Source organism: Centruroides sculpturatus, unplaced genomic scaffold (assembly GCF_000671375.1).
Source record: "Centruroides sculpturatus isolate CEXI.00-Female unplaced genomic scaffold, Cexi_2.0 scaffold77, whole genome shotgun sequence".
In the NCBI taxonomy this organism is placed as follows: Eukaryota; Metazoa; Arthropoda; class Arachnida; order Scorpiones; family Buthidae; genus Centruroides; species Centruroides sculpturatus.
The window spans coordinates 649,575-675,465 of NW_019384320.1; the positions used below are offsets into that span (position 1 = coordinate 649,575).

The 25,891-nt window shown below is 31.5% G+C and overlaps 3 protein-coding genes across 8 annotated transcripts in view; 2 read left to right on the forward strand and 1 right to left on the reverse strand.

Annotated features, from left to right (window-relative positions):
* LOC111625219 (U3 small nucleolar RNA-associated protein 18 homolog) overlaps window positions 1-4,848 on the forward strand; it is a 32,738-nt gene extending 27,890 nt beyond the window's left edge. The window contains exons 12-13 of the mRNA XM_023368307.1: window positions 2,103-2,242; window positions 4,632-4,848. Of these exons, the coding sequence (XP_023224075.1) occupies window positions 2,103-2,242; window positions 4,632-4,656 (165 nt within the window). The 3' untranslated portion in view covers window positions 4,657-4,848. The remainder of the gene's footprint in view (window positions 1-2,102; window positions 2,243-4,631) is intronic.
* Window positions 4,849-6,655: 1,807 nt separating this feature from the next.
* On the reverse strand, window positions 6,656-22,625 carry LOC111625228 (RNA-binding protein 41-like). Of its 6 annotated transcripts, none has more exons than XM_023368350.1 (7): window positions 22,585-22,603; window positions 22,474-22,516; window positions 16,097-16,233; window positions 10,533-10,722; window positions 8,640-9,146; window positions 6,868-7,015; window positions 6,656-6,796 (listed from the first exon to the last, which is right to left on the reverse strand). In XM_023368350.1, the coding sequence occupies exons 3-7, from the start codon at window positions 16,225-16,227 to the stop codon at window positions 6,699-6,701; spliced, it is 1,074 nt and encodes a 357-aa protein (XP_023224118.1). In that variant the 5' UTR covers window positions 16,228-16,233; window positions 22,474-22,516; window positions 22,585-22,603; the 3' UTR covers window positions 6,656-6,698. The 6 variants fall into 6 exon arrangements, with proteins under 6 accessions (XP_023224118.1, XP_023224126.1, XP_023224104.1 ...); XM_023368358.1 differs by lacking the exon at window positions 22,585-22,603 and adding an exon at window positions 19,768-19,861 and having other exon boundaries at window positions 22,474-22,581; XM_023368336.1 differs by lacking the exon at window positions 22,585-22,603 and adding an exon at window positions 20,952-21,032 and having other exon boundaries at window positions 22,474-22,512.
* Window positions 22,626-22,714: 89 nt separating this feature from the next.
* On the forward strand, window positions 22,715-25,536 carry LOC111625257 (THAP domain-containing protein 6-like). The gene is made up of 2 exons (XM_023368365.1): window positions 22,715-22,961; window positions 25,011-25,536. Exons 1-2 carry the CDS (start codon window positions 22,832-22,834, stop codon window positions 25,232-25,234), a joined length of 354 nt encoding a protein of 117 aa, XP_023224133.1. The 5' UTR covers window positions 22,715-22,831; the 3' UTR covers window positions 25,235-25,536.
* The last annotated feature ends 355 nt before the right edge of the window (window positions 25,537-25,891 follow it).

Below are 25,891 nucleotides of genomic sequence, written 5' to 3' on the forward strand. Positions count from 1 at the left end.
ATAGAATTCCAAACGAAAAAGATGATAGTCTGAGGGAGCAATATCCAGAGAATATGGAGGGTTACTCAAAACATCCCAGTTGAAATCTAGAAGTTTGTGGCGTGCAGTCTTGCATTATCATGATGAAATATCACTCTCCATCGGTTCAAAAGTTCTGGATGTTTTTGATGCACTGCAGCCTGGAATTCAGTTTATCCAATTGGAGACAATATTCATTGGAATTAATTGTTTGGTTGGTGGGTAAAAGCCTGTAATAAAGAACCCCTTTTCAATCCCACCAAACTGAAATCATTACTTTTCTGGGATGCTAGCTTTAATGTCATTTCCAAGGAAAAAAAATATGTGACCAGTAGGACTGATCCAATACCTTTGGGTATATCTTATTAATAAACATAAGATTTTTTATTTTGGTAGTTTCATCAAAAAATACTAACTGCTAAAGGAATTTAAAAATCTGTTGATTGAAAGTTTTTACATGATAAATATAAAGAAGTTTTGTATTAGTAAAACTTCTACACATCAACAATAAGGATTTAAAAGTAAAAATGTATCTACAGAACAAAATATCTTTTTTCTATTTTAAATAATAGCATAAATATAATCCCAAACTAGCGTTAAGTTGCGGCATTGGCAGATCATTTGACTTACTCCAAGATATCTTGCATTGAATATTGTTATAAACAATCCATTTTTCATCGCTTTAAAGATGGAGATGGATCATCATCATTGTGTTTTAAAAGTGAATCACAAACAGAAACATGCTCAATGAGATTTTGTTCACTTAACTGATGAGGGAACACAAACATCATAACAGGAAGTGTATCCAAGGATAGCCAAATATCTGACAACAGATGTTTGGAATATTTTTAAGGTGTTGGCTATCTCTTGTGTTATTCTGCACTCATCTTCTGTGGTCGAGGGCCATCCCAACCGAGATGCATCTTCGAGAGAGAAATCTGCCCTAAATTTTGCAAACCATTTCAGTCATGTTCGATCAGTAACTGCATCCTCTCCATACACAGCACAACTTCTTTTGAGTTTTTGTTACATTTTTCCCTTTTTGGAAATAATAGAGCATGAGATGTTGAAAATGCACCTTCTTATCTTCTATTTTAATGTTAATTATTTTGTAAGGGAAAAAAACTAAACTTACATATTAAATATACAAATATTCATAATGACAACATAATCAAATTAAAACTTGATAAGTATGACAGAGTCAACACAAACAAGCGATTATGTAAATGCCCAAACAAACTTTCAGTTCAACTCTATATTTTCATCTGCTGATAAGAAAGAAAATGTTTTCCAATTCTGTATGAAGAATAAAATAATTTTTGTATGTTTATTTTTTGCAGTGAGTAAACATATCTTTTAGTATTAATTACAATTAATGCAACTGCATTTTATTGAATAATGGTATTATCATCTTATGCAGTGAAGCACCATCATTATTAATATCTGTTATACTAAATACATAGTGTTTAAAGCAATTTTTTGAAGTTTTCTGTTGTATAATAATGTCGTCATCATTATATAAATATTTTTCTTACAGATTATTTTGATATCATCAAAGAGTAAAAGGTATAATGACCAAATGGCATTATATTTATGCTATTATTTCAAATAGAAAAAAATTGTTCTGTAGATGCATTTTTACTTTTAAATCCTTATTGTTGATGTGTAGAAGTTTTACTAATACAAAACTTATTTATATTTATCATGTAAAAACTTTCAATCAACAGATTTTTAAATTCCTTTAGCAGTTAAGATTTTTTGATAAAACTACCAAAATAAAAAATCTTATGTTTATTAATAAGATATACCCCAAAGGTATTGGATCAGTCCTACTGGTCACTTATATTTTTTTTTCCTTTTCCAAATTAATACAAGTCAATTAATGATTAGTGTTTCTTTTTTTTATATTTTTACATTAATATTCAGCAGTCAAGATCCAATATTGCTGTATAGGATCACTACATGAAATCATACTTTTATTTTGGAATAACTGTGATATCCAAATCACATTGTGATAAATGCATCAAAAATCTATATCTCGTCATAAATATTATTTTAAAATATTTCTTTTTTTTCTTTTAAAGGTGCATTTTCCATCAATGACTGTATTTTCCAACTTTCCTAATCATAATAAAAATCTGAAGCATCCACATTCGTTAGACATATCATTAAACAGTGGCTTTTTAACGATAGGAAGTAGTTCCGGTGTTGCTCATTTATTCAGGTAAATGTTTTTTTTTTTTAAAATCTACAAAATATTATGGGTGTACAGTACTTTTCTACATTAATCTTTGTTTTGTAAACACAGAAGGCCTTTTTATACCCCCAAGAAGTAACTGGATGATGATGAAAATCTCTGAGGAACTAATCCAGATATCTGGATTAGATTCTCAGAGGTTTTCATGGCTAACTTTTATCACTTTATCAGGCTATGTACAATGTTGCATAAAGTGTATCTCTGTCAAATGCACAAAAATTCTTATTAAATAGAGAGAGGAGCAGTAATTTGTGAATCATTTAATATAATTGTTGTATACATACAAATGATGTTGAAGCTACTAATATATTTTAATTGTTTTTGTAATCATTATTTAGACAGAATATTGTTATACATTTAAAACTTATTGACGAGACTATGTCTCGTCTCTAAAATGATGCTGCTGTCAACAGCTACACATTTTAGAGGTATGAAGGGAGTATAGTCAGTACATGTCAGGAGTTGCAATTTGGCACAGAGTATTTGGTGCCCAATTCATGCACACAAAATAAACCAGACTTGTAGGTAGTCAGGGGACCAAGAACCTGGTCAAAACAAAATGCTGAGACTGTTTCTACAAACAGGCACGAGTGCAAGATTTGCTCATGCATTGCTTGCACTCTGAGACATAACAAGTAAAACAGTCTTATCCCAAAAATGGCTTTATCATCTCTGAAATTTTTACTTTTCTCAAATATCCCACTTTAGTGACACTGGCTAGATGGAAAAAGGACTTTTTCTTTCTTCTTGGGTTTATATGGAGATGTCAGCCACTTGTGCTATATTCTCCAACAAGCTGCTGCCTGGTGGTTAGTTGAAGCAACCCGTTTGGCAAATAAACAATTCCAAGGCTGCCACGTGCTGGCTTGGCGGGACATCAGTGGACAGCCAGTAAATTGGAATTAATGAGTGGGTCAGGTTGAGGTTGAGGGACAGATTTGTACTGAGGGTACGTCGGGGCTCATTGTAACATGGGTATTTGAGCCAGTAGTGATACGATATTTCCTCTGTGCTGCAGTTAGGGCACGCTGGCAAGGGAGTGTAAAAATGCATTCAGTGGGGCCAGCAACATTTCAGTTTGACAGGAGGAAGCATATTGGTAAGGCCACTTGGTGAAGGTGGTTGCACCCTTTCCTGCAAAGACTTGGCGTCCATGAGGTTTTGGATGGTTGATCTTCTGATGCTCTGAGAGAGATCATTCAGCTATAACAGGCGCATATTGTGCTGATAGGAGTGCCAGTTTGTATGGCTTTGTTGGCTGCTTCGTTGACTGACATGTCTACAAGGCCTGGGGTCCACCTGATGGCAAGGGTTGAAAATGATGTGATAGTTGCTGTAAGGCCTCTATGATGAGTGGCAGTGGCGGTGACGAATGGGGGACTGACTAAGGTGAAGGGCCTCCGCTCCAAAGATACTGCAACCTTTGTCTAGTTGTCATGTTTCAGTAATTTGATGAGAAGGATTGACCACCCCAGCGGTTGTCCTGAGTGGGGTTTTTGAAGCTTCTAATAAGCATCCAGTCTTCCCACCAGTTAGAAACCTCCTCTTTAAAGTGGGTGCAAGTGCCTGCAGATGGACTGGGTTCTGCTGTTGGGAAGATGTTTAGGTGTAAAAACAGTTGCAGATGCGTGGTGTCTGGTAGAGTGTTCTTTTGGTGGTATAGCTTTGGCAGGGATAGGCCAGTCTGCTTTATCATAAAGACCCTCATGAAGTAGGACTCCTGGTAAGGGTGTCAATGATAAGACAGTACACCATCATTGATACCCTTACTAGGTGTGTAATATAAAGCTTATGTAGCAGACTGAAGGGGCCGCTTGCCAGATGGGTAACGACATGTCATGGCCTGCATGCAGAGCACTGTTGTATAGGATATGTACCCTGTCTCCGTGTAGAGTGACAGAATGGGAGTTGTTAATGGTATCCCAAAGGTTGTGCAAAGAGCAACATGTAGAGTCTTTTTGATGTGGTTGAGCATGCTGGGAGGAGCACCTTCCAAGAGCGGCACACCAAATTTAGCCGCCAGGCTTAGGACTGTATAGAATAGACAAAGGAGGTCAGTTGTCCAGGCCCTATTCCTATGTGATGTGAAGTATTTTAGGTATGTGCCTGCCTATGCTAATTTCGTCTTGAGGAGTCCAATTCTCACATTTTCTAAGAAGAAAAAATTATATTCCCGATCACTTTTTGTGGCTGTTCTAGCCTGGATATCATCCAGCTACCCATACCAAACCTATAACTGGCAAGAATGGGGATGTTGATAATATCATTTTTCTATAGAGATTTAGAAAAAAACTTTTTAATTATTTTGTAAAATTTATGTACAAATTTTAATGCATTTAATTTTTGTTTGTTACAGGTTAAAACATTACAACAACTACTGAAAGTGCCACTGTATCATGTTTTGTATAAATAAAATCTCGTCATTATATTTTATATAAAAATTTGTCTACATTGTTTATTCAAGAAAAATTCATTTTAATGCTTTTCAATAAATAATAAATTGTTTTGCAACTAACATCTATACTTTCAGTGTTGTAAATCACTGCCTAAAGACAGGGAATGATGGATGAGTAAGTAGAAAGGGAGAATCCCTTTAACAATTCAGTTGTTCTTTTGACTCAAGATGTAGCAGCCATATATAGTAATATCAAAAGTTTCTGGCCTTGATCTCCCTAAAAATAGGTGTATCATTTTGTCATTGCCTGATTAGTCAATTTGTTAATTTCAACAAAATTTTATTTGTTGGCTTAACACATGTAGTTGCAGCAAATTTTGAAAATACTTAAGCTGTGATTAAATTTTTAATTCTCACTTTTAACAAAAGAAGGAAAAAGTCCATTGGATATTAAAGAGAACCTAGATGCTGTTTATGAAAACTCTTCTCCTCCATATTTAAAAAAACAATTCTAATTATAGGGGGAGAGAGTCCACTGAAGATGAACCATACCAAAAAGGTCTACGAAGCAATTATTGAAAAAAAGTTTTAAAAGACATGCAGCTAAAGTCCAAGGGATTAGCAGCAAGATATGCTGCGGAACAAAAACAACTCGGTATAAGATAGGTGCTGAAACTTCTTTCTTCAGTTCAAAAAAGAACAGCAAGTGGGATGTTGCAAAGCTTCTTCTCTTAGCTTTCACAAAGGGATAAGATATTGTTGGATCAATTGTTATTGGGAATGAAATTATTGTTCTTTATCATGATCCTCTCTCTATCAAAAGCAGAATCAATGGAATGGCATCACTCTGGTTCTCCAAGGCCCAGAATTGAAAGGTAATCTTAAAGATCATGACACAGAAAATGGAAAGTGTATTTTCTGTTTTCAGTTTGTTTTAAGCACTTATTCAGCAGAGCTTCAGCCAAAAGACATCAAGCACAATAGTACTGGCTTCCTGTGGTTCTTGAATAGCAACTCTAATTTATTTGAATATAATTAAAGTTTGTAAGTAAGAGTTTAACATTAACATACAAAAATCCAAAGCTATATTTTCATTCATGAATATAAATATCAGTATCTATAAGATAATATGTTAAAATAGGTCAAAAAGTACACTGGAATAATACATGACCAAAAACTTAATTACAAGTCTTATTTTACACTAGATGATTCTGAATGTGCAAGAAATAAAGGTTTTTACCATGAAATAGCAGATAAGCAAGCCAACGCTGTGAATTTCCAATAAAAATTTAGTTAAGCATCTACCTCTCTCAAAACAAACAAACATGTTATTATATCAGCAAATGTTGCATACACAAAAAAACATTAAGCTAACAAAATTTTTTCTCCCTTCAGTGAGGAATGCCCTAACACTACCAATCAAGAACATCACTTATCCATATCCAATAAGTTAAGTGATCATTGTAATTTCAATGCTTCACTGACAAGATTTAAACTTACAATCAATGCCTTCTGCAACTGTAAACTACAGAATAAGAGAGTATTAAACATCTTGTACAAATGTACAAAGCATTAACTACCTAAGAATCAGCTACTGTTGTAATTCTCTACAGAAAGTTTTGACTGGCCAAATCCAACATGGCTATTGGCACAAAAACCCCTACATACTGTATGGATAAAATTAGTAAATTATATAAAGGTCAAAATGTAACCACTGATGTTATCATTAGTAGTCCTGCTACAAAATCTACATCATTCTCTTAACTCACCATATTTATCAACAATGTTTTAAAGTACCAATCTGCCATATTATCAGGCTATAATAAGACTAATTTAATAATTATATTATTAAATTAGTTTAATTAATGCCAAACAATCTGCCATATAATAAATCAGGTTTGTGGTTTTATTGTTAATATATAATGTGTTAAAGTGATATATTTTTTTAGGTGTGGTACTTAAATAAAGCTCTTCTTAGGAGAAAGTTAAGTAATAAAAATATTTATTTAATTCTAAATAATAAATAATTTAAACTTCAGTTTTTTTGCCATACTCAATTATAATAGGCTGCCCACGTAATTTGTAACCATTAATCAATTCTAATGCACTTTGTGCTAGGGGAGGATCTGGATAAAAAGAAAAAGTATGATAAATAGTTCATCTATTAATTAACTAAAGCTTTTAAGATTAAACTTACCTGCAAAAGTAACAAATGCTTGACCTTTCATTCTTCCAGTCAAGAGGCGATAGGACGGAGGCTCCCCCTTATTGCTAGTAAATCTGTCAAAAAGTGAAACTAATTCTCGTATATCCGTTTTGGGATGCAAATTTTTAACATACAGAACCTAGAAATATAATGAGAATATTTCATTGATAAATTTATGTAATCACAATTAGAATTGAAAAATAGCAATAAAATTAATTTTTAACAAAGAGAATAAAAGCAATAGTAACAAATTAATGATTACACTGTAACAACAAAAATGGTGGTGGTGATTATTATTAATGACAAAAGTCATAATAAAATAAAAACTAAACAAATCAAATCTTTTTTACATTTATATAATTTACATCCATGCAAGATTGTCTAATACAGGGTGCCCAAATTATAGCCTTTGGCATATGTTAACATAGCTGGCACACATTTCACACATCATTTATAAATGATAGAAATATGTCTACCTTTTGTATGTATGGAATATTCAAAATATGGTACACACACCTATGGCTTATGTGCACTTTAGCCTGCCAATCAAAACATTTTGATACCACTGATTTAATACATCATAATTTTCAAACTCTTTTTCAGAATCATCCAAAAAAACACTTCAGATACAATTGCACTAAAAACATACATGACTTCAGATTTAGAAATGGTCATTTTATAAATGAATCAGTCAAAATGTCTAACGAAAGTATTAATAACGATGACATCATTCTCGTTTGACTTTACGAACCTACTCTTAATACAATATGAATTATTGGAAAAGATTGTAAAGGCTCTGAATGATTTGTTGGGATAAAATTTTATGTGATAGGAGACAAAGAGAATTTCTGTATAAATTTCAAAGTATACAGTTTTCAATGACATAAGTCCATTTTTGGCAATTTGTTGGCATGGTCAGAATTTTTTATTACAACAAAATTGCTATTTTATAATGCTATTTTTAATCTGTATAGTATATTTATACAGATTTACTAACCACCCACCAAAATTTTTTCTGCCTATCTCAAATTTTGTAATTTTGAAATATTCTACCTATTTCTCTTATACCAGTCAATGGCTTGTAAAAGTTGCTGAAGTAATTGTAAAACTGCTGTGTTTAGGCATTTTATTGCTACTTTAAGAAAATTAAGCATGTGTTACCATAAATCATGGTAACACATATACGAGTTTACGTATATATATGTATACATAAACTCTTTACTGGTTACTTAACAATTTTTTAAATGTTTTTACAACCCTACATGCAAAGTAATGTACAAAAATCTATCTAAAATATAAACTATCAATAATAGAGAAGAAGTCTGATTCATATCAACAAAGTTGTAGATGAACTTTCATGTACACATAGGTGATTTGACAATTGTTTAAAGTGAATAAAATGATCATGCTGACAATTTGCAAGAATGCATAAAAAAGTTACTTTTTTGACCATTGACCTATTTGACCATCAAACTATTTTGTTTGATGGTCAATTAGCTGAAGTGATTAAGAGATACACACCAGCCTACCATTCTGGGGACACGATCAAATTCCTAGGCAAACAATCCTAGGAAATTTTCATGGACATTCCATCCCAAATATTTTGTTCCTCATCACCTGACCATCCCAGTATGGACCTGGCTTAAACCACAAGTAGTATGGAATAAAGGTCCTCTAAATGTCCAAGGGCAGAAAGAGTGAACTGTTTTTGTAAAGATTGTAAATTGTAAAAAGTTTTTTGAATTTTTATATTAATAAATTACCTTGTTAATTTTTCCTGCATCATATTTTGAAAATTTAGGAAGTTGTTTTATCTCATCTATAGTTAATCTATTTTCTAAAATTGTATTAATATCTAACAATGCAGCAGCATGTAATATGGAAGGATCAGGCTTTTCATAAACAGTTACATTCTTCTGGTCTTCTTGTGAAATTGTCTCAAATTCATTTGTAGAATTCTCGTGATTTCTTTTCCGTTTTTTACACTTGACATATTTTTCAATCTTCTTTGATAATTCTAAAATATACTTGTATGGTCCTTCTAATGAATGTGATTCATTACTATTTATAAGACTTCTTAATTGCTCTTTGTTCTGACAACCAACATAGAGTGTCTTTTCAATATCCATCTCATGACGATTTAATTGCTTTACACCAGTAAATGTAGTAGGTTTATTCAACATTTCATGACGTTCTTGAATTTTTTTCATAATCTCATCAAGCCTTTCATTCTGAATATCGGGATTCAAATTACAGCTCTTCTTTAAACGCTAAAAGTAAATACAAAAATACAGCATATTTAAAATTATTTATAAAAATGACATAAATAAAAAATAATTCCACATATTTCATTATTTATGAGTATATATCTATCATTCACAGTGCCAACCAACTGGAAATGAAAAAATTATAAATCTGAAAAATGGAACATTACTTCTGAACATTTTAGGAACTGAATAATATTCTATCTATAATGATACTTGGCATAAAATAGATTGAAAACATTTTTTGTTTCAAAATAAACTGCTGCTTTAGATAACCAGAAAATTTATATTTCTTATAATTTACAATGATGCTAAGAATTACTCAATTTAAAGTTGAATTTTATATCTCATTACTAAGATAATTTTGAGTTAGTTCTCAAGTTAACAAGATGTATGTGTATATATATATGTGTATAGCAACTTTCATTTCAAAAAACATGTGCTATTTTATAAAGATATCAATAATATCTGGTAAAAAAAACAGCTTTGTCTCTGATATTAGATATTTAAAATCATCAAGGTATATCTATTTCAAATATACAGTATCTCCTAAAATGAATCTACCACTTTAAATTACTGTAATGTTAATTATTATCTGTGAAGTAAGCAATATACAGTGGAACCTTGCTTAAGCATAATTTGTTCCAGAATCTTACTCGTAATGTGAAACACTCGTTAAACAAGGTTCCACTGTACACTAATTGACAGAGTAGTGATTGACAGAGTAGTAATTGACAGAGACCTCTAGGAAGTGCTGTAACTGCCTATGTTTCATCTGCACTTGAATTCAAATGTCTTGTTACTTCTACCTCTAGGAAGTGCTGTAAACAAAATGACTACTCCACAACAGACAGTGTTTCTTGTTTTGTGAAATTGAAAACCTATCCTAGAAAGTTGGAATTACCCATCATTGTGCAATATGATTAATCTGCAAGAGCTTGTAGAATTGTGGCTGCTGTGAGAGAAGTGAGAACAGATATACTGTAGTAAGTGTAGGAAGAATTTGAGTATGAGTTGATGTGTGCAATGTAACACAAGGAGCATTCATTGAGAAACCGGAATGGGCAAATGTGTAACTTGGACAGTTTTCCAGCCTTTTAATGTATATTACAACATTCTCAGATAATAATTAACATAATTATGATAATTTAAAATGGTAGCATTCTTTTTGGAAGACCTTGTACTTAGCAAGATTATCATGCCTCTACATATTTAAACAATTTGTAAATTTATAAACAATAATAGTTTACATATGAATCCAGAAGCATTTTCTAAATTTATCTATTTATTTTAAATAGATTTTGTTAACAATTATTCATTATAAAGAGCACAAGAAGACTGATTCTTAAAGAATAATATTTTTTTAATTTATAAAAACAGTTTATTATTTACCTGTTTACCAGTACAATTCAAATAAAGATTTATTTCCTCTTTGGTAAGGCCACATTTCTGTAATTCTTGAACTCTATAATCTTTTTGTTCAAGGCTTTGAAAGTCATGTATACTAAGAACACCACTAACAGTTTCATTTATAGGAACATAGTTTCCAGATGGTGAAAAGTTTCTATGTTGTTGGAATTGCCTATTAATATTAAATAAAATATTTCAGAACATATACAAAATTAAAGTATATCAATTTAAATATGAACAAAATTATTATATTATTATTTATTTCTTAAAAATTTGAAAATATAAGATTAAACTACTGGTAATTACTTGACTGCAATTGAATGAAAAATTGCATTCAATTGCAATTATTTTAATAAACTGTTACAAATTTTTGGATTCATATATTTTATATATGGAATAGAACAACATTTAATTCATTTAATTCACACTTTCTTAATATTCTATTCCCATTTCCACAAAAACAGCAGCTATAGATACAACTTAAAATCAAATTACTACAAAATCAAATCAACTTAAATCAAATACTACAAATCTCTATGTAGCATTGCTGCTTATTCACATCTGAAGTATCCAAACAGTAAGAATTATACATAGTGGTGAAGGCTATCAACAAGTTTGAGTGTGCGAATTTGAATCACGTGATTTTATGATAACAATGTCAATTGCAACTGTACATTTAGTATTTCAAAGCCCCTGAAGAAATCTGTATTTAATATTTATGAGCAAGATCTGTTCATGAGTATTTATTTATTGGCAATTTATAAGAGAGAGTTATAAATAACTATAGTTTACCTCTGTTAAAAGCAACTTTTTCTCTAGTTTTGAAACTAATCATTTATCCAATACATGAATTATTAAGTAATGCACATTTATAAATTATTGGGTTGTTTGGAAAGTAAGTTCTTTTTTTTTACCACTAGACGGATTAGTGGTATTTTTCCCACCATTTTCGTTCTAAACCGTATTATCATTATATATTTTGACAGCTAGCATTTTATGGCTTATTCGTAAAAAATTTTGTTTGATTTCGGGCAATTGTTTATTTTTTGTGTCCCATCAAATATGGAAGATCGAAAGCAGCATCTTCGGCATATTTTGCTTTTTTATTACCAAAAAAATAAAAATGCCGTTCAAGCAAGAAAAAAATTGTGTGACATGTANAGCATGAGATGGCCTAACGCCTAACTCTAATACCAAATTATCTCAAATTATTATTATTATAGCCATTTCTAGTCCGTTAATTAAAGCAACCAAAGCCGAATTTGATTGGGCGCATATTATCCTCACTACCACCCACCTCGAACATCTCAAATGGTTGGAGGATATGGAAATATTTAGAGCAGGACACAACACAACAGGCATCAATTTTAAAGAAGAGCCCTTTCAACAGCATGGCAGATCCTGCTAGATGATAACATTTAAAAAGTTTACGTCAAAAGTACTGCAGTGCGCATGTGCTGTACACAAAACATTGCTCTTTTCTTTTTCTTTTTAAATTGGCTCGAAGGTTGCCGCGTGCGATGATTCGAAAGATAAATGGCTCAAAAGAAAGTATTTGATTTTTCAACATCCAGCTCAGTATTTACAGAAAAAGCCCAGAAGGGGCATCGAAAACATTCACTGAAGTATTACACAACACTCTGGTTACAAGAGTTATTTTAGGATAATCTCCGAAACTACTCATCTGATTTCAAAAATTCTTTTACCAATATTTAGAATGGACCTTCAGGGTGGACATAGGCTGTATATTATTCTGTTAAACATTCACATAAATTAAAAGATATCATCTAGGTAAGCGTTATATTTTTGGTGTCAGCAGGTGGCGAGGGCAAGACGCGTACATATATGAGATAGGCAACTGCGCGGCACAGTCGTGTGGTCTGCGAAATACGCAGTGCATGTGTCCGAACTTGTATATTATATAGATGTCGAAATTCCCCTCATGGGGGAGAGGGACAAAATTAAGACTTACCGCAAAGAACTCTGCTTCTATTATGTAATATTTTCTTGTAGTGATTACATATTTTATTTTAAATATTTTAAAAAATTGAAATACTGGAAATACTTCATGTGTGCAGTTAATTAGTTCCATAAATATACTGTGTATATTTATGAAACTAATATCACACTTATTGAAACAGTCAATGGAAAATAAATTACTGTATGTATGAATTAGGTCATTAAGAATTTGTTTGAAATCTTAATTCTTACATTTATATTCACTTGGGCCAAATAAAAAATGTAAGAAATAAACAAACAGTTATTGAAAAATTAATTAATTAATTAATTAAAGTTTTTAGACAAAGTACAGTGTAATTATATACAAAAATGAAAACAAAATAATTGATTAGTACTCAGTCTAAACTGAACACTAATCAATTAAAAAAAAAATCAAGCAAAATATTTATCAGATCTCATCTGCATTGTTGCTGCTGCCTATTTTCCACAAAGTTTTTTTGTAGAAGCTAAAGAATTAAAAACAGAAATATTTGCAAATATTACACTAAATAGAAACATAGAAATTAAAGTATCCAAATAAGAGCACCTCACTAGCAGAACTAAGTCTCACTTTTCCTACTAACAGTGAGCAGGATTGGTATAAAGAGTTTAGCATTGCTATCTCTGAGCCCTCATGCTGACAATATTGAACTTCCCTTAGAACAGACCCACATTAACTGAAACTGAACTAACTGAAATAGTATATACAGAAGAATCTTGTTTTAATGAATCATTTGGGCCACCAAAAATTATTCATTGTTTCAAGAATTCAATATATCGCAAACAACAGATTTCATGCACACTCAGAAAAATATCTGTTTAATCCTACACATAAGAAATGCCAATACTTGCAAGTATTCAGTCCCTTGCAATCTCGATTCTTTATTCTATTGAAATATGTATGTTACAAGATTGTGTTATATATTAAGCCATATGTGTGTAGAACAAAGCTGATGGAAACCATATATACTGTACTGTAAACACAAAAGGAAGCAAATTATGTATGCTCATTAGCACTTTACTCGACTTTACAACTTGTGAATAAAAAAACTTGTCCATCTTGGTTTGTTTTGATGCCGCTTTTCTATCCATTGATTACAACAATTTCTAAATATTACAAAGGTCATATACAGCCTGTTTGTTTATGCTCAAACTCATCACAAAGGTCTTCATAACTAGGAAAGACTCAAAGACCTCGCTAAGTTTTGGCACTAAACATGGACAAGGAACAGAGTGTTCACTAGGTGATTCCTCAATTGTATCAGCCAGCTTACTCTCTTTGTACAATTCTTCAATTGTACATATCCCAAATGTAACAAATGCATCATCAAACTCTACAAATTTCCAGAAAAACCCAAATATTAACTAATTGTTGAAAAAAAAAAATGTTATCTGAGTAATGGATCCGCTAAAACAAGATTTTACTGTATTGAGAATCACCCATATTTAAATAAATATTTATTTATTTTTTCTCATTTCATTATTTAACATTCATCATCATCAGTTATTTTCATTATGTCATTTATATTAATTTCCTTGTTAATTTATTGTATAAATGTAAACAGTTATTTCTTTTATTATTTGAAATTATTTTAAATACTTAAATAAATATTTATTTAATTTATAATAATTTATTTCCCAGTAATAAAAGAAATTCATTTTTGATTAATAAAAATTCAGATACAAACATTATATTAGTATATATAAACAAACATCAGCTAACCCGATAAACATTAAAGCAACCAAAGCCGAATTAACGGGCTATAATGGCTATAATAATGGCCATTATAGCCCATTATGGCTATAATAGGGCCATTATAGCCCTATAGAAATGGCTATAATAATAATAATAATAATAATAATAATTTGAGATAATTTGGTATTAGAGTTAGGCATTACATGCCATCTCATGCTAAACTTGTTAATTATAATTTTAATTAAATAATTTAAATAAATTTAGAACTAACTAGAAGAAAAGAATCGGCCCGGAGCTTGACGCGAACCAACCGGTGTCCCCAGCCTGTATTGTCAAGGCTGTGGATGGTAGTAATGTAAGCTTATATATATTGGAAGAGGAGATCGGACCGGAGGTCCAGGTAGTGTAATTGGCAACACATCTGCACAGTAAGCAGGAGTTGCAGGTTCGAGTCCCACTCCGGGCTGATTCTTTTCTTCCAGTCAGTTCTAAATTTATTTAAATTATTTAATTAAAATTATTAAATTTAGCATGAGATGGCCTAACGCCTAACTCTAATACCAAATTATCTCAAATTATTATTATTATAGCCATTTCTAGTCCGTTAATTAAAGCAACCAAAGCCGAATTTGATTGGGCGCATATTATCCTCACTACCACCCACCTCGAACATCTCAAATGGTTGGAGGATATGGAAATATTTAGAGCAGGACACAACACAACAGGCATCAATTTTAAAGAAGAGCCCTTTCAACAGCATGGCAGATCCTGCTAGATGATAACATTTAAAAAGTTTACGTCAAAAGTACTGCAGTGCGCATGTGCTGTACACAAAACATTGCTCTTTTCTTTTTCTTTTTAAATTGGCTCGAAGGTTGCCGCGTGCGATGATTCGAAAGATAAATGGCTCAAAAGAAAGTATTTGATTTTTCAACATCCAGCTCAGTATTTACAGAAAAAGCCCAGAAGGGGCATCGAAAACATTCACTGAAGTATTACACAACACTCTGGTTACAAGAGTTATTTTAGGATAATCTCCGAAACTACTCATCTGATTTCAAAAATTCTTTTACCAATATTTAGAATGGACCTTCAGGGTGGACATAGGCTGTATATTATTCTGTTAAACATTCACATAAATTAAAAGATATCATCTAGGTAAGCGTTATATTTTTGGTGTCAGCAGGTGGCGAGGGCAAGACGCGTACATATATGAGATAGGCAACTGCGCGGCACAGTCGTGTGGTCTGCGAAATACGCAGTGCATGTGTCCGAACTTGTATATTATATAGATGTCGAAATTCCCCTCATGGGGGAGAGGGACAAAATTAAGACTTACCGCAAAGAACTCTGCTTCTATTATACTATTTTAGATGAGGTTTTTTTGTGTTTTTGATTGTGTTTTATAGGGTATATCAAGAGAATGTACACTAAGAAGGGATTTTTCAAAATTCCCTCCCGCGGGGAGTGTTATACATTTATAATAGATACATTTTGAGCCACAGCAATTTGTGGCCGGGTACAGCTAGTTACTACATATTTTTATACTTTTATTTTCAGAAATGCTCATGTTTAAATATTAAATTTAAATATTCTTGTTTTAAAATTATGCATGAAACATTATATATTTATTAACAGTGTTTATTTTGTTATATTTCACATTCAATACTGAAGATGGCCTCTAGTAAAGCTAAAAAACATTCCAAAGTAAATATTCTGCTTTTCTATGCAAATAGTTTTGTTATTTAATTTCAAATTTATCTAATCAAAATAAGTTGCTAAAATAATAATTTGACAATTAACAAGTTAATAATTTTATTTTATATTAATTAAAAATAGAAATAGACTTAACTGTTTAAGTGTGACATTTGTATTTAATTGTTTCTGCAGCAAACTTTTTAACTGCTTCTCAGCTTCAGTTTCTGTTCCCAATTCTTTACATTCGTTTTTACTTAAGACTTCACCTGGGCTTATTTTATCCATTATTCACTGAAATAAAAATAAATAAATAAATAATCTTATTTCTTATATTAGATAATATTTGACATTTTAAATTATTAGAAATATAATTTTTGAGTTTGCTTGTAGAAACTTTTACCATTGTAAAATTGTGAAATTTTCTACAAGAAAATTATTTCAGAATCAATATAAATAACACTGTAACGATCACTCTGTTTGGATGTTTATCGCAGGAAAATGCCTAAACATATTTTAACCAAGCTTTATATTCTGAATCTGATTTAGGAGAAGGTTTTCACATACATGTGATCTCAAAATCTATATTATATAAACTACACTGTAATGGATTTCTGTCTATCTGTCTCTCTGTTTGCTAGACAGCAACACACATGAATCAGTAGTTGCCCTTCAAGCGATTATCTGTAAGAAAGTTGTAATATTGAAGAATAGTACAGTAGAGTCCCAAAAACTTGGCACTCGATAACCCAGAAGTATAGATAACTTGGCAACACCCTGGCAGGCAAAAAAACCCCTAGTTAATTTTCATTATAGACAGCTTTATGCCTCTTAAAGTATTTTTCTGAGGTCTGTCTTATCAGGTAAATTATTGTACACTGTGTATTCATTCATTTTCATTTTCATGTAGTAAAGGCTCTATGCCTTCATAAAGTACTGTACATACTTTTCCTTTGTTTAAGGGTATTTGGGCAATTTATTCTCTGTTGTATTTTCAAGCAAACAATACATACAAGTATAGTACAGTATTTTCTGAGGAAACACTCATACTTATTCTTTTTTAACCCCATTCCTGATAACCCAGCATTTTCACAAACTCGGCCACTCTTTGGTCCACATTAGGCCGAGTTTTCGGGACACTACTATATTATGTTTGGAGAACTAATGCTAAAAAGTAATTAGTGAGAAATTAGAAAAACATGCATAGTGGCTTTTTCAAAACATTTCATGTTGTGTTCATGATAGTTATCCCAAACTATATTGGTGTAATTTTTCTATGGTGGTCTCCACCTCCAACCACTCCAAAAGCGCATCTCCTCTTAACTTAAGCCCGAGCAAATATTGTGTGTCCTGCAGTTTCATTATAATAAATATTCAGGTCAATAAATGTACATTTTAGTTACTAATATCATTGTTTTAATCACTCTCTCCCAATCCAATCTGAACAATCCTCCATTCCCTCAAATGGCACATGCAGCTACTTAAAAATAATTTAAGAAACTGATAACGTTCTTTATGTTAATTTATATTGAAATGGATACACTTAAAGGTTTTTATTTCAATAACCTATATATAAAAAATAAATATTTATTATACATTTCAAATATTTGTTTGCAAAAGAGGTAATAGAGACTAAATCTTTTGCAGCTAAAATTTTAACTATTATTAACAGTTTAAATCATAAAAGTATTTGAAATTTTGTTAATGGAACAGACTATTTTTAAATAATATTCTAGTAAAAAAGTGTTTAATTTAGGGTAATTTTATAATATATCAGTGCAAAAGAATAAAACAAAATATTTGGCTATTGCTTTTATGTATTTTGGAAATAATGTACCAAATCTGTTTGTCCCAAGGCATCTGTTGGAGTGGAAAGGTAATATTTGAAAATGTCAGTAGGTAATTATCAAGATGAATTATAGAGACAAGGTTCTTTGGTAGATTCAGTTTAGAATAAAACAAATGACTGAACACAAACTTATTACAGGTTGGTTTAAACTTCATTGTAGAGACACATTGGGGTCTTTGCAATGACGTTTGAATTGACTTTTGAATCTGATTCTAAACTAATTTTGAAAAAACTTTGGCTATTACATTTACTGCCATTACTCCCAGCTTTTAGATGTTAGTGAACCAATTGGGCAAATCATCTTGTTGCATCACAAATACTATGAAGAATGTAAATGTGGGCAAGTCCAAACTTCATCAAAGAAGAAAAGTTTTTTGCTGAATTAATTTTTTAATATCTGACTATTAAAGAAGAAAGATGATTAAATACAATTCATAAATTAGAAACAGATTATATTCCATCAATTATAAAATTTCCAAATCAGAAACAATAGATTATTTATTGCCTTAATTCTATTTTTATTCATATTTTGCAAATGCTTGCTCTAAATTATAAAAATCATGATTTAAATCAGTATTCCTCTGTTGATATTTTATAAATATAGGGCCTCTTATTTTTCTTTATACTCATAGTTTGGTCTCTTTCTTTTGCTAATATATTTATTATTCAATTAGTTAACCATCTTTACTGAATTGGCATTGATAAAAAGCAACATAAAGCTCTTTCACATTTGTCTCAGAGATAATTTATAAGTAATAAAAGTAAAAAACAGTGAATTAATGTTACTCTTAAAAAATAATTGCTTTAAAGATTTTTCGCAAGAAAAATAAACTTAAGAATCTAACTTTGAGTTATTTTAATTCCATTTTTAACTGTAAAACAATTGATAACAGTTGTTCCACAGATAATATCAACCTTTTTCTCTCAATTTTGTATCTAATTCAATTCAAAATATAATGAATACAGATTTAGAAAATATTATTAAATTCAAAAATCCTGATCAGAATATAATTCTAACATACTATTTCTCTCATATTATTCTTTCATCTTGTAGTTATCAAGACAAATATTGTCTTTCAATCACATTAATAACATCTAAAACACAAATGATAACAATTCTTAATTAAATTTTTTGACAATGACAAGATATTCTTGATATATTCATATACAGCAATTTGCATTCCTAAAATGAGATCAAAGAGAAAGCCAGAGCCTAAAGCTGTCACTGGATTGGTTTAAAAACCAGCTTCTAATTGGTTACATTCCAGTATGCATCAGTTTCAGCAACAACCAATTCATTGGTGAATGGTTTAAACATGGACAGTACAGTGGCCCTTTTCGTACTGCAAAACAAGAAAAACAATTCATTACTCGCCACTGAAACTATCAAAATTGCACAAGACCTCAGAAAAACTATAAAGTAGTATTCCAATGGATTCCAGGGCATTAAGGCCACTTGATAATGAGATGGCAGATCAGCTAGCAAAGGTGGCAGCTTCAGCAAATACTCCAATTACTTACAAAAGAATCCCCCCCTACAGGAAATAAAAAAGAAATCAAACAAATTCTCATTGACGCATGGCAAAATGAATGGAACAAGTCAGAGACAGGATGCTAAACCTTCTCTTTTATACCCAATATAATAACAAGGTAAAGAAACAAGTTCTTCAATCCCTCATTTGAACTGACTCAAACTTTAGCAGGTCATGAAAACTTCAGATCCTACTTCTATAGATTCAAAAAGAAGAACAATAGTATCTATGAAATCAATAATTGTGAGATAATGCTCATAACTTTTTATTTGAATGCTCCAGGTTCAGTGACAGCCACGAGACTCTTTAGGGACTGCCTTACCTACAGCAACAAATGGCTTCCTGAAGAAAAGGATTTAATAAACAAGAAGGGATTGCATAGAAGCTTTACGAACTTTATAACTAGAACTATACAACTGACAGTCAACCAAACATTCAGCAACTTACCTATAAATGATGATAACAGTGAATCACTTATAACAGCAACAACAGAAGAGGACCAGAATTCAGGAGAGGACAACCAGCCAACAGGTAGAGAAGACTTCAGTAGTGACGAAGAACATTCTTAGTGTATTAAACTCTCTACAAACTTTTTTAATTAATGTGTTAGTTTAGAACATTTATAGAAACAATTTATCACCTATAATGGCAATAACAGAAGAAAGCCAGAACTTAGGAGGATGGGTAAAGAAGACTTCAGTAGTTCCAAAGAACATTCTTAGTGTCTAGAAATCCTCTACCAAATTTTTTAAATAAAGTGTTGCTTTTTAATGCTTTTTTCAAGACTTTTTTCATAAGGCAAAGACAGCCAGCCACATTCACTTTATTCTATTTTTTGCTTCTTTGATTGTGCTTGTTTTTTTTTTTTAACTTCATAATCAGAATCAAAAACCGACAGTGCACCTAAGCTAAAAACAGACAGTACACCTATCTTCAGAGGTTGAAACAATGTATCAACTATAACAGCAACACCAGAAGAGGACCAGAACTCAGAAGGACAACCAACCAACAAGTAAAGAAAACTACAGCAGTAATGCAGAATACTTTTAGTGTCTCAAAATCCTCTACCAAGTTTAATAATTTATGTGTTTGTTTTTAACAATTGTTTATTAGACTTCTATTGTAAGGCAAAACCAGCCAGTTATACTATGTATTTTAATTTTGTTTCTTTGTTCTTGCAATTGTTATTTGAAAATTTATGCATTGCGGGCACCCATGTGTCCTCCTCCCATTTCCTTTGTTCCACCCTTACTTTCCTATCCTCCTTTCTTCACCATTTCATTCTACACTCTTCCCCCTTCCTTACTTAGGGCTAAGTCAGATGTTAAACGACAGACAGCCTTCTAATTCCTTTATTAAAAGTAAAGTTGCCCACAACACCATAACCATAATGGACAATTGGCATTAACAAACCATCAATTACCTTACTGGTCCATAATATATAGTCAACAATACACGAATTAATACTTTCTTTGTAAGTTCTATTGGCAGAAGTTTACCTAGGTAGTCCATCTTGTTTGTGGGTGTATGTTCACAAACAAGATGGTGACCATTGAATGCTACAAATACACGCTTATTCATAACACAATTATTTAACTTAAATGTAATAAAAACATAAAAATTCAACTCACATTTACCATACTTTTATTTCCCTTCTTTTTTTTGGGCACAGAACACGATTCATCTATTTGTTTAGAAACTTCATCCTTTCTCTTAAATGACAATTTAACAATATTTCTAACATACATTTCCAGTTTCTTATTTTTAAGTTTTTCTTTCTTCTTTGTATTTATTTCGGGGGCAGAAAGCAAACTTTCTGGCTCTTTCTAAATTGGTTGTCCAGCACCAGGATATATCCTACTCAAATGCTTAGCAAATAATTCAAAATGTTCTTCAGATTTTAAACGTTTCCATCTAAACATTATCTTATACATAAAATAAGTAAGAATCTGATAGATCTTCAACAAACATACTATTTTCTGCATATGGGTTAACCAGTTACACGGTCAATGAAATTTTCAGCACATTTCACGGATTTGTGTAATGTCAATGCCTTCTAAGTCACCAATACGATTGTACCCTTTCCACTTGTCAGTGTATATGGTACTTCCTGAATTTACATATTTTAAAATTACCCAGTTAAGACTTTGTTCAGATCTATCATTCACTTTGCATACAAAACACATGTTATCTTGATGACAAATACCGCCAACAACCCACATTCCCTTTAAAATACTTCCTTTTTCTTTTGCTTATCATAGTTTCGTCTATTTCAATTATTTTCTCCGGGCTCCCAATTTTCAATTCTGACGAATTACTTACAGAAATCACCATAACAAGGCACATATATTTAGCCCAATCTACGACAGTGTATTTACTAATGCCCACGACCAAACTAGTAGTACTCAACGAATACTTAATAGATAACAAATGCCATATAAAAGAAAAAATATACCCCCACAAAATTTTTCCAAATTTTCCTTTGAATGTGCCATCACAAGGCAAACTATTCATTTTACATCGGTAACATCTAAATGATAAAGAATTACGAACTTTTCTATAAATTAATTTGCAGCAAAATGAGCAATTACTACAAATGCCATCTACGGGTTGCAAACTGAGGTGAATAGCAAACTTAATATCTGAAGATATACTCTTGTCAACGTCTAATTCTGAAAAGTCATTTTCCAACATATGAAAAAAGTCTCTTGAAGTGCACTTTTCCAAAATGCTTCAGAAACATTTACAACCTCCGATATTATATTGTTATAGGAAAAAATAACAAATATAATATTAGATAAAATCTAAAATTCTTCAAAAAAGACAAATTTTCGAATTTATTTAAAACTATTGTAATATATAACAACCAATTACCCACATAGCATTTAATCACGTTTATATCAATATATTAGTATGATCAGCGCTACCTAGATTTGATTTTAATTCATGTCTGTTGTCGAGATTCCGGAAGTGCCATCATTGGGACTACCTAGGTAAACTTATACCTGTCAATTTAAGTTTCCTCAATGTCAGGAGGGGGAAAAAACGAAACATTTACGCTAAAAATTCAGATAGAGTATTTAATAAATAAATATCACGAGAATTATACGTAAAGTATACACGAATTGCTATAAATTAGGATAATCGATTTACCTTATAAACTTCCTACCAGAAAGTTCGTCACATACAGTGCCCTCTGAGGGAGAAAAAAGACAATCCTATATAAGATAATTTTATTCGTAAAATACAGTCTGAAATTTTTACTTTTAATTCTTTACTCCTTCCGCATAATAAACGAAAAGCATTTTTAAAATCTTAAAACGGGAATATACGGCATAAAACGATTCACAGAATTTCTATCGTTATCTCTCTGCACTGCAGCATCAGAAAAGCGTTGGGGAGAGATTCGAATGTTTGACGCTAGAGGTCGTGTTTACGGCCAAAATTCCCGCGATTTTGCAAGCATGTACGAATAGTCTGAAAATTTGTAATGAATTAATTTAAATGGAGGATGGTATATTGCTGCGTGCCTTTTTGCACGTCACGATCCGGGAAAACTAACGTAAACAAGGTGTCGTTTCATTGGTTTCCTAACAATTTCGAAACAAAAAGAAAGTGGATAGTTGCTATTTCGAGGATTGGTAAGTAAATTAGGTCATATTTGACTAATATTTTGTCTATGACTGAAATTTATAGTTTGAAATGTTAGCTGGGGTCAATTCAAGGGTATAGTCGCGGGCATACGTAGTCACGTATGCTCGCGAGTTACCAGCGACGCGATCTCGCACGGCCCGGTATTGGGGAGGCTATATTTCGTGAAGGGTCGCCCGTAGGGGTGTGGTTCATTAGGCATTTATTGATTGCAAAGGGGGGATCTACTGGTAGGGGGCTCCCCCCTCGACAAGTGACCTGGATTTGTACTGAGCAAGTAAAACTTGCAACAACGATAAACAGGATGTTTCAAGGATCACTTCCTATTATACTTCTCACAAATACTACCAGAAGGCAAAAGACCAATTTTCATAGCAAATTTTGCATCTGAAGAAATCCTCTCACTAAGTTTATTCCTTTTATTCACTATACAACAGCATTACAAGGTCTACAGTCTATAAGTTAGATATCCATAACTGTAATTTACTTTGAAAAATCACAAATAAAAACTTCAATCTCATACATACAAACTCTACAGAAAAATTAATTAAAACTTAATCAAATTATACTGCCATGCATGTGTAATAACCAACTCTGTATAATCAAGCATATCTATATCCAAATTTAAAACAACTCATAACTTTCATGAACAAGATCTTGCACAAGGAGCAGAAGTATGACATAAGTGAGGTTGCGGCTGAAGTTTTCATCTTTAAAACATGAACGTCGAGTGCCACTATCTTGTAAGCGGCACTCGACGTTCACTAAGTTGTTCACTAGACTAAGTTGTAGGTTTGTAAAATTCCACTGTTTCTGCTAAATTGAATTCTGCTGTTGTGTCTATGATGTTGGTGCAGTAAGTAAATGTCCTTATCAAGAATCTGAAAGAAGAGAGCTTTATGTATTGGGGCCTGTGGAGTTGTACAGAATCAAAAAACTGTTTGAAAATAGTACAATTACACCTCTGAGATTGATATTTATTGCTCCTATGGTTATGGTCTACACCTCTGAGAGGTGTAGACCATAACCATAGGAGCAATAAAGTCAAAAGGAACTGTATCACTACATGTGACCTTTCACAAGATACAACCCCAAAATTAGTCTACTTCCAGGTCACAATGTGATTAGGAGTCGCATTGCTCTGCCAAAACTATAGAGTTTAACTATTTAGCCCACACGACTATGCTGACTTTGAGTCCTCTTATGCTGACTATGCTGACTTTGAGCTGACTTATGCTGCCCTCTTGACTGTTTTTGAAGTACATGATGTTATATAGTTTTCGGGAGTATGGGGGATAAGCCCCACATGGACACTGAGGTGCAAGTGACATTGCTACATGCTACATGCAGAATGTGAAGAATAGGCAGTAGTACTAGTAATGGTAAAAACTGACCCTTGAAGGTGAATATCTTCTGAAGGGTCACATATATGGATATAGTTCTATTGCCTTTTTTGCTCATATAGGTCTACAAGACTGGGATGGGAAATCCCTCATTTAGAGTTTACATTTTACTGATATTTTCATCTTATGGTGGAAAAACCAAATCTGCAATAGTTTCCATAAGCAATCAATGATCATCTTTATGCTTTTCTCCTACAATTATATCAAAGAAAGTGAAGCATCTGTGCATTTGTTAGATCTTCCATCTTGGTAATTATTTTGCCAAACCTGCACAAGTTATACAGGAAATTACTTTTTAACACTTATTGTTTCAAATGATATTAATCTACATTTTCAATGAATATAGAATGCCTCTGAAGTAATACTAAATTGCTGTGACAACACAAAATCTGCAATTGTTTGAAAACCATTTTCAAAACACATTTAACAAAATTTATGTATAAAATTACAGATTTTGATATATTTTTTTTATTTTAAATTTAATATTTTATTTTATGCACAATATTTGCATATAGAGTAGAATCCTTTATTTAAATTTGAAATAAAAATATGTATTATGAAGAATTCTATAATTTTTATTAATGTTTCAGTTTATTGATTAATTATATATTGTTAATAAATATTATTTATTTTAAGGAGAAGATGGAAGTTTGTGGACACCACGTGGTACTTCAGCAATATGTGGTTTACACTTTAAATCCGATGATTTTGATCCTTTAAGTATAAAGAAACAACTAAAACCTGAAGCAGTTCCAACCATTTTCCCTCGCCATCCTAAGCTCAAGAAAAGACTACAAAACAATAGAACAAAAAGAAAATGTAGAGTTAAGATATCAGAAAATAAAAAGAAAAAAGCTTAAGATTATTGAAAATTCTACGGAGTAAATTCTTTAAACCACAAGAAAAATGTCCTTAATATAAAACCATATAAAAAAAGCTGCAATGTGGATAAAAATCTAAACTATAAATCCTATAACAATTGAAAAGAATACTTTTGTGACAGTGCTATCAAAGATATGGAACAGAACATCTAAAGCAGAAGATAGAGAAAAACAACAAATTGAATTAATAAATACATTTATATTAAACAATTACCTCAGTGGATTATTAAAAAAATGGATAATGGAATTTATAAAAACATATTTAATGTTAAAATAAAAAAGTTGATAATATATATATGTCATTCCCTTATATTAAAGATACATACGAAAAATATAGAAATGTTTTCAAAAAATATAGTGTACTAGCAGCCAAACTAAAAAATTAAATCAAAAATAATATCAATAAAATTAAAAATAAAGAAAAACTAGATGAAGTAATAGTTGTATATGAGCTAAAATGTACGTGCAATAAACCAGCAATTTACATAGGTAAACAGGAACTCAAGACTACAGTAAGAGAACATGAAACAGCAATTTGGCTAAAAACTAACCAATCACTATGGACAGATCATTGTAGCAAATATGGATATGTGATTAATAATAATAATATAAAAATAATCCACAAAGAAAAAGATA